At 48.1% G+C, this 17475-nt stretch overlaps 1 protein-coding gene and 1 long non-coding RNA gene across 6 annotated transcripts in view; both read right to left on the bottom strand.

The window, feature by feature from the left end:
• The window catches only part of LOC128781285 (uncharacterized), a 240362-nt gene extending 230156 nt beyond the window's left edge, over positions 1-10206 (bottom strand). For both annotated transcript variants that reach the window (XR_011651390.1, XR_008427215.1), the window contains exon 1: positions 10090-10206. This is a non-coding gene — a long non-coding RNA (uncharacterized lncRNA). The remainder of the gene's footprint in view (positions 1-10089) is intronic.
• A 2371-nt stretch (positions 10207-12577) lies between these two features.
• FOXA2 (forkhead box A2) lies at positions 12578-17047 on the bottom strand. 4 transcript variants are annotated; one of them, XM_045194756.2, is made up of 3 exons: positions 16916-17047; positions 15903-16045; positions 12578-14890 (listed from the first exon to the last, which is right to left on the bottom strand). In XM_045194756.2, the coding sequence occupies exons 2-3, from the start codon at positions 15987-15989 to the stop codon at positions 13586-13588; spliced, it is 1392 nt and encodes a 463-aa protein (XP_045050691.1). In that variant the 5' UTR covers positions 15990-16045; positions 16916-17047; the 3' UTR covers positions 12578-13585. The 4 variants fall into 4 exon arrangements, with proteins under 4 accessions (XP_045050691.1, XP_024415664.2, XP_045050692.1 ...); XM_024559896.3 differs by having other exon boundaries at positions 15903-15979; positions 16916-16921; XM_045194757.3 differs by lacking the exon at positions 16916-17047 and adding an exon at positions 16540-16624.
• Positions 17048-17475: the final 428 nt, after the last annotated feature.

Consider the following 17475-nt stretch of genomic DNA (forward strand, 5'->3'; position numbering starts at 1 on the left):
CTCTCTCTCTCTCTCATCTCTCTCATCTCTCTTCTTCCCTAAAAATCTTTGACACTTCCCTTTTTCCGCCTCTTCCATCAAGTCCCTGGAAAATGCTCTGTTAACAAAGTGAGCATTGGGGCGGGGAGGAGGGGTGAGGCAAAGACCCCCACGGGGACCACTTCAGGCTTTCGTACTTCGCGCATCTCTGACGTGCGGAAGCCAGAAGGACGAGCGAAGAAGCTCCAGGACTTGGCCCACTACTCCCGGCTCGGTGAATCCAGGGTTGAGGTGGCTGAGAGGACCCGAGGGCTCGGGCGGAGGCGGCCAGACCGCATCGCCACCACCAGTCTGCAGGGCGCTGCGTAGGTACCTTAACTTGGGCTGCAGCAGAGGGTCTCCCGTCTCCGCCACTCGCAGCCAGCGGCTTGGGGCTCATTTCCGAATGAGGAAAGCAAAGCGGGTGCCCTCCGGTTTTGGAACCAGGCTAGACTTTAGTAACACTTAGGTAAACTTAACTTTTAAGAAAAAGTTATATTCCAAGATGGTTGGTTGATGGCTAGGGAGAATGACTGATGCCTGAACCTCAATGCATTTCTAGTAGAATTAAAGAACAAAATTCGTACCTAGACGTTAGGGAACAGAGAAGGGCAATTTAGAGGTTTTTCATTTTCTAAAAGCTTCAATTTAAGCAAACACTTGGGGACTCCAAGTTGCTGTAATTCCAAAAACAATTTTCCCTGGTTTTAATTTGATTTGCATTGTTTCGACTTTGATAATATTCAATTTCATGGCTGAATACACATGTAAACACTGTTAGGTCGTGTTTTTCGCCTCTTGCATCAAACGGAATGTCGCGTGTCTCAGACAGAGTGCCATGGGAGGTTACATTCTCCTTCCCACTAATATCTGCAGGTTTCTCCTGAGTTATTTTTCAGAACTTAGCGTGGTTTTGCCTGGGCTCCAGAGGTGGTGAACTATTACAGAATAGCTAAACACCCCAAGTGTGGGGAGACCCTCACAAACTGCATAAAGGAAGGAGGTAAAGAAAACAAATTCCTATTTCACTTAGAATCTATACAAATTTTACCCAGAAACATTTGTATATGTTATGAAATGTGTCAAACAATGCAAAAATGATCACTTCCTCCCAGTATTTTTGGGGGGTAAATTTGACAGCTAGAAAGACAAACACTGAGAAATATAAATAAATAGCCTCTGAAAGAAGAGGTTTAATTAGTGCCATTGAGCTATTTTATCAAATATAAAATTAAGAGAAAAATATGAAGTAAAATTGGATAATTAGCTTTGGTCATATCAAGACCAAAGAGAAAGACATAATTTCCAGTCATCACGACAATATAAAAAATTAGTACAAATCCTAAACAATACAGGCATCAGAAACAACCAAGGTAGGATACTGTGAACTGCACCCTGTAACTCTCCTGGACAGCCATTTATCATTCTTTCGATTTCTCAGGACACACGGCTGACTGTACATAGTGTAAAGACATAGTTGAGCCTCAGCAAATATGCAAGTAGATGGCACGTAATAAATATATCAAAACCCCAAATGTTTATTATACTTCACAAAATTGTGCTAGAAAAGGTAAGGCGTAAAAAAATGACATATTTTCTTGGTTTGTCCAGGGGTATCTAATATAATAAAATAGCAATCTAATTTCAGAGATTATCTTTTTTAAAAAAGTTATTTCCTTAATGTTCGCTACTGTGGAACAATTGATACTGTCAAAGTTATTTCTATTTTAAATACTAAGAAATCAGCGTTTGTTTTATATTTTAGGATTTCTTCAATTGGATAGCTCATGGACAAGATAGTGATTTTTTTTTAAATATTAGACTTTTGGTTTCTTGGAAAGAACAGATCCAGAAATTAAATTTGTGAAACTTTTTGAAAAGCTTTTTGCTTGCTTGAAGCTGGCAGATATTAGAAAACTGTATTTTAAGTTGAATGATCTAACTTCAAAAATATTTTTATTATGTGAAAGGCACTTAAGCAAACAAGAAAAGAATTCCATTTGAAATAGTACTGACTTTGAAAAAAGAAGTTCCTTAATATTTGAAAACACACTCATTGCAGACTGGTTGTGTTGAACGACTTCAGGAAAACTGTTCTTTATCATTTATCAACTCTTTTTTTAAAAGAATTATTGAATTTGAAATTATCATTGTTTAGGATTTGTACTAATATTTTATATTGTGATGATTGGAAATTATGTCTTTCTCTTTATTTTGCACAAATACATGGCAGAGTGTACACATTCCACGTGATCCCTACAAAGCAAACCTATTCCTAGAGATAGAGCTAAATGATATGAACCAATTAAAGCAAATGGTCTGTTCAGAGAATTGCAAATTGTGGACAATAGGAAACCCATTTCTCTTTTTCTATTCAGAATTGTGGAGTAATATGGGGATCTTGCTAAAAACCTTAAAAGTTTGATCACCAGAGTAAGCTTACTACTTTAATTCACTTTTACCCCCAAGGACCAGAGGGCCAGGTACAGAAGCACCATTCCAGCATTGCAGACAGCAAATCTGTCCCCATCCCCAACTTTATTCTGCTGGGTCTGAGCTTTTCAACAGGCTTCTCAAAGATCGACTGGGAATGCCCTCTGGGGGTAGATGGGAAGGGAAGCAAGGTAGGAATAGTACAGAGAAGTTTCTAGCTAGTATTTTAGTCAAGTGTGAACTTTTGGAGGTGACAGGGTAGGGGGCCTAAAGGGTCAACACTTTCTCAGGAGCTTTTCCTACAGATTTAGGAATTTGGAAGGCTATGTTCTTTGGGAGAGATGTATGTTCTTCAGAGGAAGGTGCAGCATCCCCGCCCCCACCACAAAAGACTCAGCTGCTGGGAATGGGGAGGTCAGCTTCTGCTGTTATAAAAGGACCACAGTCTGCTTGTTTCTTAGCCTGAAGAAGGGAAGGAGTGTATGTGTGTGTGAGAGAGAAAGAGAGACAGAGACAGAGACAGAGACAGAGATTCCTCTAAATGCAAGGAAGAAATCCTGCAGTTAATTTTAGCTGTTTACTGAGCTAGAAGGGCAAAATCTAAACAGCACTTTTTGCAATCAATGAAAGGATCACCTAGGGTTCCAGAGTTGAGCCCTCTAAATGAGGCTGGTATTCTGATAACCACAGGTTAGCACCTGAGATCAACTCCTTCCCACTACTCAATGCCAGCAAGAGATAAAGAGGAATCTTGTTCCTGAGCTCTGGGAAGAGGGGCTATGGGAGGGGAATTTAATTGTCTGCCTGGGTGAATCGAAATGTCCTTTTAAAGCAAAGAAATCAAGAGACAACTTTAATTGGCAAATTCTGTTGGTGAGAGGAGAGTGGTAATTAAAATGGAAAGTGGAAAAAATATAGATTTGATACCTACCTCACCCCAATTCACTCCCATAAATAGTCCCAAGATTGCATTCTCCCCTTCTCTTTTAGTCTTTTGAAGGTTCAGCGCCTGATCTGAGTTTGGGTAACTGTCATTCGCAGTGTATTTTCCCCACCTTAGTCTAACACCTCGATTATCTAGTTTAGAATTGGGTGTTTTCAGTTTAATCTAGAAACCCATTCACTTCCAAGAGTTGGCCATCCCCATGTCCTAGACATCACTGTGTATTGAGCTGGCCTTAGAATCCAGTTGTCTAGTTTCCTCTGAAATCCCAAAACAAAAGACACTAAGTCTAAAGAAAATCCCACACCACTAAAAATGGACAGTCTAGGGACCTTATATTCTGAAATGTTAGGGGAGAAAAAGGAGCCCTCTGTGTCCAGACTGAGGCCTTGTTGTCAGGAAGGCCAACTCTCAGTCAGCCCCATGTCCCCAGGGCCTGGTGGAAGCAGGTATCAGCCATCTTTGGCTTGCATATCCAAGTGCCCAAGTGCAATTTAGTGGGAAGCTGGGTGGTGTTATTCTTCTAGACTTCAGGCCTACTGAGTACTATAGCACACCTTTCCTCTGTGATGGAAGCAGTTAGTCTAGGTCAGCCTCCTATTCATAGGCAAACCTCCAAGGCAGGTGTTTATATAGATCTGCATTTATATAACGTGGGAGGGAGGGGTGCTGTGGGAGCTGAGATCTTGCTATTCTGTTGGCTGGGGCAGGGGTAAGGAAGCACTAAAGCCCAGATGTGGACAGTGTGTACATTCCAGCTGTGCTGTCACCTGTGCCGTCAGGCCACCAGGTGCAAGTCAGGGAAGGTCAGAGGCAAGAGTCTCAGGATATTCCTGAGCCTGCTTTAGAATCCCCAGTAAGGAATAAGGCTGGCAGGCTGCCTCTTGATAAATAATTTTGTTATGTGTATTGCTTTAAGCCCATAGGTCAGGCCATTGTCTCTGCCCCCTGACATTGTTCTCTTTTGTAATCACAATGCAAGAGCTGTCTCCTCCTTGCAGCACTCACCAGCTGGCCCCAGAAGCTTCAGTGAAGAAAAGTGGCTGGCCCAGGCCTGAGTGAACCTCTGGCTGGCTTTGAAGGACCATGGTCACATGGGAATTCTAACTGTATTGCTGTAAAAGAGGAACTAAGAATTCAGCCTGATTCTAGTCCTTAACCCACTATATTGATTTCCAGCTTAATGGGTGGGATCTCTGCCATCCTTTGAGGGAGAATATCTGAGCTTCAATCTTCTTGAGATCTTCCTGTTTATTTACTGCCTTCCCCTAACATTTCAGCTTCACTTTCTATCAGAAACATCTCACTTTGAAACCTGGTGTTTCTGGTGAAGGCAGGCATCCTATTGCATTTGAATCAGAGAGATCTGTGTGCAGTATCATACGAAGCCTAGAGATATGGCAAGAACATAGAACTGAAAGACTTGAGTTCAGTACTGAGCTCTGGAATTGGAACAGGTTCCTTAATTTCTCTCTGCCCCAAGCCCATCACCCATTAATTTTGACATCTACCTATAGGGTGTGGGGAAGCTTAAAGGAGGTCATGTTCATGAGACACCTTGCATGATGTGCAGAGGACCCCACTCTACGGTGGTTGGATTGAATACAGTTGCAGTGAAGAAAAAAGAGAGAGGGTAAAAATAAGAAACACAAAGATGGAAGAATAAAGGGTAAAGTTTTGACAAGAAATAGACTCACTCTTCTGGGTAGAGGATGAATCTTCTCAACGAGCAAGTCATTGAAGTTAGAACTTCTTTCTGTGTGTGAACAATTCAGTTTAACGTAGTTCAGAGTTGCATACTAAATGGAAACTAGTGGAATTGGTCTCTTTTATTTTAAACTTATAGATTAGGTTTTAGAACATATGCCAAGCAGAAAGTTTCAGTATAGGGTTATATATTTTATACCAGAGTATACACATGTTGATCTCCTGATTTCTTTGCATACAGAGCTCCTTATAATCCATGCCCTGCCCTGGGTGACATTTCACCCTGTTTCTTCAAAGAAAATGTCATTTAATCATTATCTTCTCTTCCCAGTTCTTCAGCCACCCACTTCAGACCTTAGCTCCTCACAAGCACTCTCCTCCAAACACTTCCTAAGATGGCATTTTGTATTTTCAAGTAATAAGCTTTTAACATTCATTAAATTAGGAACTGCATGCTTTTCTCTATGCGAACAAAACCTTTCCAAAAAAAAATCCATTATACAATTATGTCTGCTTTGTGAAAAGGGAAGAAATAATGAATTGAGATCATACTTCTAATGAAATAGCAAGTCAAAATTGACATGCACATGATTTTATTTTGATTTGCCAGGATCATTACCAACCCTGATCTAAAAACATTCCTGCTTATTATTGAAACATCTGTTTTATTCTTTTCAAATAAAGAAACAAAGGAAAAGCTGTTTTTCCCAAGGAAAAGCCTAGTCCTCAATCACTTCACTGAGTAGAAGTGAAACTGCTTAAGCAAGTAAAACTGAGAAAACACAGCAAATAATTCTCACTCCAAAATTGTAATGTGCACAATGCCAGTATGTTTTCCTCCAAGTATATGGTTGTTCCCTCTCAGTTAATTTGATGTTTTTAAGTTTTTTAAAAATTGCATTGCTGGCATCATGTCCTGACATTTCAGGGACTATTGCTGCCTCCAATTACCTTCAAGAGAGAGTAAACCCTAGACATTTACCTTAATGAGAGCATGAGGCCTCTAGTTTAGCATGAAGGAATCAATGCAACTTAATTTGGGTTGCTTCTTTCAGCATTCCCAGCTATCAGTTAAATTATCTAATAGTAAACACTGAGTGAGAAAAAAAGAGAGAGAATGGAAAGTCAATGCCTTTTAATGGGAACCTGGCAGGGAGTGAGATTGTGTGGGACAGTGACATCTGACCAGTCCTCATTTTTTTGACAGTGAACTCAGAGTTCTGACAAACAGCCACTAATGTAAAATATAAGCATACTGTTGCGAAGATGTGCTTGTAAAACAACCCTGTCCTCTCTACCTGTACAGGAGAGGGGCTTTGGTGGCAGCTGCTTCTGTAGAGGATAAGCCCCCAGGATTCAGGGACTGAGGGGGAGGGAAGAATAGGAATCACCTCCAGTCTGGCAATAGGGACCCGGGTAGAATGACAGCTTGTAAAATAAGCCTCCATCAGTCTCCCAGGAGACAGCCAGCTTCAACTTGGGTGTTCCAGGCTTGTTAGCCTCAGTCATAATTGGTCTCTCCTCCCATCCCACGTTGTTGGTTTTCTGTGTGTGGCTTTTGGTGTGAGCGTGTTAGGTCATCAACAAATACAATGGCAGGAGGGGGCGGGGTGGAGTATACACATGATTGTTTTAAAGAAGAAAGGAGAAAAAGGATAAGAGAGTGGGCAGGAAGGCTATGAAGAGAATGGGGAGATGTCCCAGGATTTAAGCTTCCGCGGCAACCCCTGAATCTTGCTCAGAAGTAGGGCACTCCCTAGAAGCTTTGTTAAAGGAAGAAGAAGGAGCTGGGACCCTGCAGAGCACCCCTGAGAATCAGTGTATCTTCCATGCAATTTTTGTTTGCTGGTCTCTAGAGGTGCCTGTCACATCCTGCTCATATCCAGTGCATCTCATAAAAAAAAAAGAATTTTTTCAAAAAGTCCCAATCATTGAAACATGCACAAGAAAGGATGTGAATCTGAAGCCAAAGACTGAAAGAGCAGTCTAGGTCCCAGGGATGGCCAGGCACACAGGCAGTGTCCAGCCACCCTACCTCTGTTCATTTTTTTTTCATTTTCACTGAATGTATTGGGGTGCACTGGTTAACAACATTATACATGTTTCAGGCGCACAATTCTACAATACACCACTTGTACACTGTATTGTGTGTTCACCACCCTAAGTCAAGTCTCCCTCTATCACCATTATCATCCCCCCATAGACCCACCACCACCCTTCTTCCCTGACAATTACCATAGTATTGTTCGTGATTTTTCTTAATCTCTCCACCCACCTCCACAGCCCCCTCCCACACAACCCCTGACAGCTGTCAGCCTGCTTTCTAATCATTTTAAAAATAGTTTTCTCACTGCCTCATGATCTTTTTATCCATCTCCTATATCTTCTTGTGTCCTCTTCTCAGGAAAACCAGTTCCTAGGGGTAAAGGCTATAAGAAGCTGTAATCTGGATTCTGCTGTAAAACTGGGAGGAGACATGCCTTTGCAGTCCAAGAGAGTTGCAGATCTTTGGCACAGAAGGCATATAAGTTTCTGAGACCCTCAGATATTTGTTTAGTGTAAAAAGAACAATTGATGGGGGTAGGAAGGATCAGAAGCTTAATTAAAGGGAGCTGCAAGTTTTGGGGAAGTTTTTTCTTGTGTTTTTGTTTTTTTAATTTCACTCCATTAGTTTTTGGTTGCCATGGTGTTGCAGGCAGAGCTGGCGTCCCTGTGTCCCTGACCCAGCAAAGACATTCAAGGATCTGAAATCTTGCCTTTCTGCTACAGCAGACAGCAGATTGGGACCAGTGGCTCTAAGTCGTATAGGGGGTGGTGCAGGGAGGGGGGAAACGTGTAGGGGGAGGGTGGTGCCTCTTCTGTGTGGCAGGACTTTGTGCCTACAAGTTTCTGGGCAATAGTCTGCACAGACTGTTCTGCAATGTCAGGTCCTAGGATGACTGGGGACTCAGAGAAGAATTCCCTTTCCTATCTCCTCTTGCAAGCTGAAGATTCGCAGCCAGAAAATGCCCTTCCCTTTTCCCTACAGTTCTGACCTACACATTCCAGTAGATGCTGTCTAAGCGATTCCCCACCCCTGGCCTGGTGCTTAGACAATGTGCTGCACCTGATCAAACCAGGTACCCCAGGGTACCTTCAGGTAACTTCTTGATCAAACACACTAAACCCCTGACCTATTAAGCCGTATCTCTCCCTTCTCTTCTCCCCACCCCCACGAAAAAGGTCCCCAAAGCTCTGAGGACCCGCTTCTCTTTATAAAGCCTACAGAAGGCAGTAGGCGGGTGATAAAACTCAAGCGTTTAAATTGGCCATTTTGAAGATTGCATCTTTTCAGCGAGGGGCTTTCTTTCAAAACTCACACTGAATTAAGGGCCACAGCTACTTCCCACCCGGCTATCAAAGGCCAAACACCTTTCATTCCGCCGTGGAGTGGGCTGGGCTAGGTGACCTGGCTCCATCAAAGGGCCAAAGGAAGGCCGTGGGGCGATACAGATTTAATGACAAGTAATTGACAGATTCGAGGCCACGCATTACCAGCGGAACGGCGAGACATTAATTATTTAAAAATGATTAGCCTGGCCGTGTGTCGTGCAGACATTCCATCTTGTTTAGGGAATATAACCAGCCAAGCGAGCTGGGCCGGGATTTGGAGGACAGCGGACAAACAAGTAGCGGTCTTCTGGAGCGGTGGGCAAAGATTCACGGCTGGGGCGGGAGGGGGCAAGGAAGGAGGGGAGGGAACCCAAGCTTCCCACACATGGAGGCGCTCACATAACTGACCCTGTCAATTACCGGAACAGATTTCTGCTCACTTGAGTTTGGAATCTGGGGACTCACAAACTAGAAGAGCTTTCTGGTTGGGGTGGTATGCAGTTCAGGTAGGCCAGTTATCCAGCACGGCACACTGGCGAAACACCCAGAGTAAGGAAGCCAGCATGGGCCTCTTACAAGGCCGGACACCCAGCAGTTTAAAGTAAAAACCCCAGGGGGAATACAGATTTCAGGGGGGTGTCTGGTAGACCCCAGAGAAAAGACACCTTTTCTGTACCCTCGAAAAATGAGGGTCCTGCATTTTCAACTGGTGATACTGGAACCACTAGTTTTCCTAGCCCACTCCTTTCTAGAAATATGCGTTCGATTATGTTTGGTTCTCCAAACCGCAGGCACCGCAGCGCGCCCCTTCGAGCCACGCTCTAGGAGAGTGGAGTGATAAATGGCCCCTCCGCTGGTTTCTGACTTTTCCTGCTGGACCCAGCTTGTAACGCCGGAGGCTCCGGAAGATGCCTGCATGCAGCCTTGCGCGTGTGCATGAAGGCCACAGCCACTTCTTGTCCCTCGAACGAAAAGTTCACTGGCTTCTCGAAGAGACTCCGCCTCTGCTCTGCTCCCGTAGGTCGTCAACCCTGGCCACCGCCTAGGCCCAAGGGCTTCTGGAGAAAAGCCGAGGCTGGACGCCAACCTGTGCGCCTCGGGGGAAGGCGTCACCACTCCCGAGCCTCTGCCTCTGCAAGCACCCCACTACCAGCACATCCTTTATTGCTGACCCCCACCCCTGACTCTGAGACCAAGTGTATTACCGCACCTTCCCACTGTGCTTGGGAAACACGAGGCCTTCGGATCGAATCTCCAGCCACAAGGGGCTGCAGGGACCAGCAGTGGCTTCCTGTAGCTTGGGGTCCTACCAAACTGTACTCAGAGCCCAGATTTAGTCCGAGTTCGTAATTCTTCCACTCTTCATTCTCTAAAACTATTCATTCTCAGAAATCCCCCGCAAAAAAAAAAAAAAAAAGCCACCTTACAAACCCCTGGGTCTTCTCGGATTTAGCTTCTCACTACCTCCATCGCCAAACTCCCTCCTCCCAGGGGTCGCAGCTCTTGGAACAGTTAAGTACTACCTGGGGGAGGGGAGGCGCGCCGCTTGGAGTGGGGGTAGAGTCGGACTCAGCGGAGGACCCCCAGCGCGGCCCCGGACTGGGCTTGTTCCCTACCTGCGGAGTTCCGGCCGGCTGATGGCGGACCGTCCAGCACTCGGAGGGCGGCGGCTGACTGCTCCCAGCCCAGGCATCTCCGCATTTATTTGAGCTCAAACCCAGCGACTGTTGACTTTAGCACACAAAGCAAAGATTTCACTGCCCGCTAGTTTAAAAATGAATATTTTACCAAGATATCGATCAGCGTTATAAAATTCGGTTAAGTACAATGGGATCCTGGAAAAAAAGAATAATAAAGGAGAGGGGGGAGGCAATATAATATCTGTGCAAATTTGCTGAAGTCTGACGTGGCATGGAAAGATTACCCTCCTGGAATTCGGATCTAGAATGTTTTTTTCGGTTGTTTACTGACTTTGTTTATTCACAGATCACGGTTGCTTAAGCAGGCGCGCGTTCGGCGCGAGGAAAAGGAAGGAATAAAAGAGGGAGGGAGGAGGAAAAAAGAAACGCTGCACCCTACAATACTTAGAGTTGGGGGGAGGGAGGCGGAGGGCTATCTGTGAGCTAGTAAGCTTGGAGTATGGGTTTCAGGGAAAAAGGCGGTGGCCTGAGTGTGAGGTGTGAAAGACACAAGAAGCGCAGAATCCTCCGAAAGCTCCCACTGCCCAACATCCTTTTTATGTATTCGGACAGAACTCCATCTTATCGGACCGGATCAGTGAAGGGAGGTGGGGTGGCGCGCTAAGTAGTTTAAAACGACCCTCACACAATGGGCGTGCGTTAGGAAACATAGCAGGTTAGGGCAGCGCTTTCAGCCTCCATTGTCCTCCTTTGGGCCGCCCGCCCTGCCTCTCCGCTCTTTCGCCACAGGAGCCTTTTATGTGATAATGAAACACATTTCAGGCAGGGCTCACGACGTGTGTGTCCGGCTAGAAGGAGACAGCCCCGATAGCTGGATTCGGCCTCCGGATACCAGCCTCCCCCCCGCACCCCCCCCCCCCCCCGCCACAGCCCCAATTTCTCTTCCTTGTGTTACTGGGGACAATGTGGCCGGTTAAAAACTAGGATTTAGAGGCGGGAGAGAGTGGCCCAGGGGAGGGCCACCCCCCCCCCCCGTTAAGCACATGGGAAGGCCAGGGTTTGAGGAGGCAGAGACCCCTCAAGGTGGCAGAGGGAGCACGGAGAAGCAGTTTCCAGGGCTGGGGGGACTCTGGGACACTAGAGGCTTGGATGCTAAGAAAATCCAAAGATTAGTCCCAGAAACAGGAACTCAGGCTTTAAAAGCCTAAGGCAAAATATCCTGGCTTCAGAGGCCTTCTTACCCACCCTAAGTAGCTGTGCTCCAGGTGGCCCCAAGTCTGAAAGGCCTGTGACAACACTGGCTCCTGACCTCCCCCAGACAGCTAGCCAGCTTGCAGGCCCGCAGATGCGTCTGGGAAAGCCGAAGCTAGGCCCTCTTTGCACACCCTGGCCCAGCTTCGCTTCTGGGGTTTCCACTGAGATTGACCACAGAGTTAGGGTGTCTGTGGGGAGAGACAGCATGATTGTAAGAATTTATTCTGAGTGTTTCTTTATACATTTGAATTTTCCTTTAAGGCTCACAAAATAATACCCCTCATCCCTTCTGCCCAGCAATCCTGGCTTCTCAATCCTGGCTAACTGGGTGCTGTGCAAGATGTTGGCATTTGTGGGGAGAGGAGGAAGAAGGCCCTGCAAACTCTGGGATCTCTCCACTGGCTACCGTCACTTTGCACACCTCTGTATACATCCTTTTACTCATCCCAAATATACCTTGTTTTTAAATGGAAATTCAGAACATCATTCTGCGTGATCAATCCTTTTATAATTCTAGGAAAAAGTCATCTGTTTCCAGATGCCTCACTACTGCCAAACTTTAGCGAGGTCTACCGAGGTTGTGGAAAACACCTAAGTAAAGAAGAGGCTGGAATAGATTTGTGGATTGTAGACATAGAGGTCCAATTCCATAGGAGGGTAAAGGGGTGTCACAGAGGCAGCAATGAAAAGGCAAAGTGCTGCCCCAGGAATTTGCAAATTGAATCTGGGCTTACATGAAGGAAAAGCTAAGATGGGAAATACACCAAAACATGTAAAATCCAAGCCTCTTCCCAGAAAAGCCTGCCCTAGGGCCCAAGAGATGTGAACAACATCGAACCTTCACATGGCCCAGGTGTAAAATCAGGATATGTGTTTTGCACCTGGCTTGAAAGATAAATCTGCATCAGACCCGTGGAATGGTTGACCTGACATCTGTGTTTCATTGCATGTAAAGATGAACTCAAAATCCAAAAGGTAACCGTTAACAATATTGAGTTCTATTTAATGATGTGCTTGTTGAAGTGTACTGATGTCCGAAATTTACTGTGATGTGCCCTTAAAATATAAGAATTGACCAATGGACTGTAGATAGGACAGATATACAATACAACAAGTATAGTGAAATAATTGCAGGATCTGGGCAATGGGTACATGTGTGTGTGTTTAAAAACATTTTATTTATTTATTTTTAGAGAGAGGGGAAGACAGGGAGAAAAAGGAGAAAAACATTGTTGTGAGAGAGAAACATCCGATCAGTTGCCTCTCTCTGGTGCCTAGCCAGGGACTAAACCATAACCGAGGCATGTGCTCTGGGAATCAAATGTGACCTTTTGCTTTGAGGGAGGACGCCAAACCAACTGAGCCACAACAGTCAGCACGTCTGTAAAATCCATTCAAATTCAATATGTCTGACAATTTTAATAAAATGTTGGTAAAATAACAATCCCACCCCCAAATATAACCTGCAACCAGCCTGTATCTCCCTCTCTCCACTAATTTCTAGACTTGTTTATTTTTTTAATCAGGCAAAGAAAAAAAAATCTTGACGATTCAAGGATTAAAACCGGCAATAACACTTTAATATAGATTTGTGGAACTCTGGTCCTTGCAGCCAGAAGACACATTTACAAGCCATAAATAAAGCACACAGAAACCATAAATTAATCAGACCCAAGACCTGGATTTCACTGTGTCAAACATGGGAATGCATATTTTTTCTTGGTCATTTAAAACAGACCCTTACATCTTTTATCTCCCTCTATTTTTAAACAATGGTACAAGTCTCTGGTTCTCTGTTAAAACTACATTGCTTTACATTGACTCACAAAAATCTGTGGGATTGATTTGTGTGTGTGTGTGTTTGTTTGTTTTTTTAAATAAAGTAACAACAACAGCAATGGAAAGTACAACAACAAAAATCGGAATTCGCAGATGCTGCAAGAAGCAGGCATCTACACAGTAGTGGAAACTGGAGGTTTTTTTCTTTTTGTGTTTTTGACTGTTTATCTTTTTCCCTCCTTGTATGGAATGATACAAATCAGTGTGGCACATCTATTCGGGAGGGAAGAGCTGCAGAGAGTAAGGGGAAACTGCTGTCCTGGGGGTGGGAGTGTCTTGGATTTCTCCCCTGCATCTCTCCAACACCCCTACCTCAAAGTCTCTATCCCACTTCCTCTCTCTCTTTTACTTGTCCGGGCTAGTGGTGCCAGCAGCTGTCTTAAGAAGAGTTCATAATGGGCCGGGAGTACACTCCCTGGTAGTAGGAGGTGTCCCCAGCCAGGGGTGAGGCGTCCAGGCCCGCTTTGTTCGTGACTGAGCCCATGGCCAGGCTTCCCGGCATAGGGGAACCGTAGCCGGGGTAGTGCATCACCTGTTCGTAGGCCTTGAGGTCCATTTTGTGGGGCTGGTGGTGGTGGTGGTTGTGGTGGTGCTGCTGCTCGGAGGACATGAGGTTATTGATGGAGAAAGGGTGGTTGAAGGCGTAGTGATGCTCCGGCTTAAGGTGGGCCTCCGGCGGCAAGCCAGGATGGTGGGGAGGACCCAGCAGGTGAGTCGCGGCCTGTGGCTGCTGCCCCGGCGAGGGCGCTGTCTCCGGGGGGCTCAATGCCGTGGCCGGCGTACCCTTCAACTCCCCCATGACCCCTCGCTTGTGCTCCTGGCACGGAGAGGCCCTCGAGCGGGGTGATTCTGTGCCCACCGTTGTCTCGGAAGCGGGCCCGGAGCCCTCCCCGAGTTGACCCTGCGAGGCCTGAGCCCCTGAGCCCGACTTCTTTCCACCACCCGTGGAGCCCGCTGTTTCCTTCAGGGCCAACTGCTTCTCGCACTTGAAGCGCTTCTGACGGCGCAAGTAGCAGCCGTTTTCAAACATGTTGCCTGAGTCGGGGTGCAGGGTCCAGAACGAGCCCTTGCCGGGCTTGTCGGGCGAGCGGGGCACCTTGAGAAAGCAGTCGTTGAAGGAGAGCGAGTGGCGGATAGAGTTTTGCCAACGCTGCTGGTTCTGTCGGTAAAAGGGGAAGAGGTCCATGATCCACTGGTAGATCTCGCTCAGCGTCAGCATCTTGTTGGGGCTCTGCTGGATGGCCATGGTGATGAGCGAGATATACGAATACGGCGGCTTAGCGTGCGTGTAGCTGCGCCGGTACGTCTTGGGGTCCCGCGCGCGGCTCAGGCCCGCCTGCCCATACATGGGGCTCACGGAGTTCATGTTGGCATAAGGGGCCAGGCCGCCCATGGCCCCCGCCGCCTGTCCCCCAAGCGGGCTCAGGCTCGGACTCAGGTGTGGTCCCATGCCTGCCACACCGGTCGCTCCCGCCGAGCCTCCCATGCTCGCCATGGCTCCTGCCCCAGGGGACATGCCGGCTAGGGACGGGCTCATGCCCGCTCCCACGTACGACGACATGTTCATGGAGCCAGCGCTCATATTACCGGAGCCACTGCCCATGGCGGCCGCCGACATGCTCATGTAGGTGTTCATGCCGTTCATTCCCAGGCCGGCGTTCATGTTGCTCACCGAGGAGTAGCCCTGTGGACAAGAACCCAGGGACGGAGGCACAGAGCTTTAGCACCAAGGCTTGAGCGCGCCCTGACCTCCCAGCCACCGGGCCAGCTCAGGCCCTGGGCTCCGGCGAGTCCTTCCCTCGCCTGCACCATCCCTCCTCCCTGTCCCCTTCCGAGTCCCTTTCACTCAGAGCCGTGATTGCCCCTAGGGAGGTAGCCAGCGGGATGCTAGTCCGTGCGTGTGTCTGGTTTCTAGCCCTTTTCTGCCTGGCTCAGATTCTCAAACAGGGGGCACCTGAAACATCCCCAAGCCAGGCACCTCAAATGCATCTGCCCTCCCTATAGTGTCTCCAACTCTCCCGCCAGTATACTTAGTTTCCGCCGGGGCCCCAGACCCCGCCTCGACCTTAGCAAGCAATCTGTGGGAACCCCTAGCAGGGCGACCAGGGCAGCCTCAAGACATTGTCCCAGAGTCTTCCCTGATCAGTTTTCTTCCCAGGACCCCATTCTTGGCCCCAAGGGAACCGAAACCCAGTACCCGAGCAGAGTCTGGGGCCTGCGGGAGGCACTGGATAGAGGGATAAGTAGGAGACCGCAAAATGAACTACACGCAGCTGTGTTTTGCAGCCACAAACTTTCTTTTGTCCTCTAGTGTTTTACTCTTTGCCTCTACCTCAGCCTCCAACTCCTGCCCACCTTCTGCTTTCCAGCTCCTCACCCCCCTTGCCGCCGACCCCCCACCCCTCCCCAGCCGCGCGCTGCCAAACATAACTCTGTTAGGATAGTGCGTGGCTCGGCCACGAAGAGGATTTGGAGGCGCCGCAAGTCAATATTTGATCACAAAGTTAATATTATCTCAAGGCTAACAGTGTGTCGTATAAAAAAGAGACCCATTTGAGTGGAAGTAGGGTGGAAAAGGCGGCTACCCAGAGCGGCTGGGGCTGCGTGGGTGGGTGCAGGCAAGGAAAGCAGTCCCGAGGTTGAGGAAAAAGAGGGAGCCGCCACCCCAAGTCCCCCCGGAAAAGGCGAGTGCCTACCTCCGGCTCCGCATAGTAGCTGCTCCAGTCGGACGGCTCGTGCCCTTCCATCTTCACCGCTCCCAGCATACTGGAAGCTGAGTGCATGGCAGTTTAAAATTTAACAGCCACAACAAATGACCAGCAATCACCGCTCCCCCCACCTTAAAAAAAAAAAAAAGTCAGCTATGGCACTGTCTCCTCCCTCCCTCTCTCTTGCTCCCTCTTTCTCTGCTCCACTCCCTCTCTCCTGGGGCTGGCCAGAGGCGGTAGTTGGAAGTGGGCGGGAGGGGTAAGTGGCGGGTGGAGGGGGCCGAGGACCGGAGGTGGCTGGGACAAGAGACCTGGTGCCGGCAGCGCCCGTCGCCTGCCGCCGTCGCGCTAGCGGGCTGCTGGATGGAGGCTGAGGTTGGCAGTGCGGAGCTGCCAGGAGGCGGCGGGAAGCTCGTGGCGTGGGGGCGGGTGGGGAGGGGTGGAGAGTGAAGGAGGAGGAGGAGGTGTGGATCGGAGGAGAGCCGACCAGTGCCGCAGTGACGTGGGCGGCTGGTGATATAGCGCGGCGCGCGGGCGCCGGCCTCCAATCCCCAGACCCCAGACAGCCAATTTGAATAATCAGCTCACACCTAGGTGAAAGGGAGCTGTGGCCGGCGCCCCGCACCTGCCCCTCCGCGCCTGCAGTCCTCCGAGCCTGCTTGCGGTGACGTGAGTGGCGATCTAGGCGAGTGGGAGAGAGGGCTCCCCAGGACGTCCCCCATTCTTCCGCGTTCACCCTGAGCGGCAGTGGAAGGAAAGCTTTGGGAGGAAGCGTTCCCAGAGCTCTGACGCCCGCCCTCTCCCTTAGAGCTTGGCGCCTGGTGCTTCTGTCCGAGGGCGCGCCCGGCTTCGGGGCCCAGTTTCCTTCTGCAGAACTATAAAAGCTGCACTTATTTATCCAGGTTTCCTCATTCTCAGCGCTCATTCTCAGTCAAAACAACAAGACACTGACAGAGCCAATTTGCAGAGCGCTGTCATATTTAGAAAAATTGTGTACACACCTTTAATTCGCCCGCCGCTGCTCTGGGAGGCCCATCCCTATTACAGTTAAGACTCGGAACTGCTCAGGAAGGCGTGGAGTGCACCTGGTTTGGTCACCTCGGCTTTTTGTCTTATCTGAGCCTGGCCTCCAGCGTCCGAATGAGGGCGGCCGGCTGGGAGGAACGCTGTCCTGGCGCTGGACGAACGAGGCCTCTCCAGCTGCAGTCGACGGTTGGGAGACTGTAATTTGTCTCTGACATTCTGGACGCCGTGTTTCAAGGTTACTTTCCAGTCACAACCTAGGTGCCCACAGAATTTCACAACTAAAACAAACAGGGCAGGAGGTGGGAGTGAGGCAGGAGAAAAGAATAAAGGAGTCAATACGTGGCACATGGAATCTCTTCAGGAGGGTTTCTGTTTTCTCTGCTTTCCCGGGGGAGCTGTTTTATAAGAATTAGAAACCCGAGCAACCATATACTTCCTTTTAATTTTTGCTCCAGTTTCTCTGTCCAAATTATCATCTGCTCTGGGGCAGCCCGAAGACCCCAGTTAGCCCAAATTTGAGAGGGAGTGTGGTATT

This window comes from Desmodus rotundus, chromosome 6 (genome assembly GCF_022682495.2).
Source record: "Desmodus rotundus isolate HL8 chromosome 6, HLdesRot8A.1, whole genome shotgun sequence".
Lineage (NCBI taxonomy): Eukaryota > Metazoa > Chordata > Mammalia > Chiroptera > Phyllostomidae > Desmodus > Desmodus rotundus.

Excerpts from the sequence above, each read along its gene's own strand:
- FOXA2 (XM_045194756.2), bottom strand. The coding sequence starts at position 15,989 with ATGCACTCAGCTTCCAGTATGCTGGGAGCGGTGAAGATGGAAGGGCAC. Across the intron at positions 14,891-15,902 it reads GCTACTATGCGGAGCCGGAG|GGCTACTCCTCGGTGAGCAA; the intron begins GTAGGCACTCGC and ends TCTTGTCCACAG.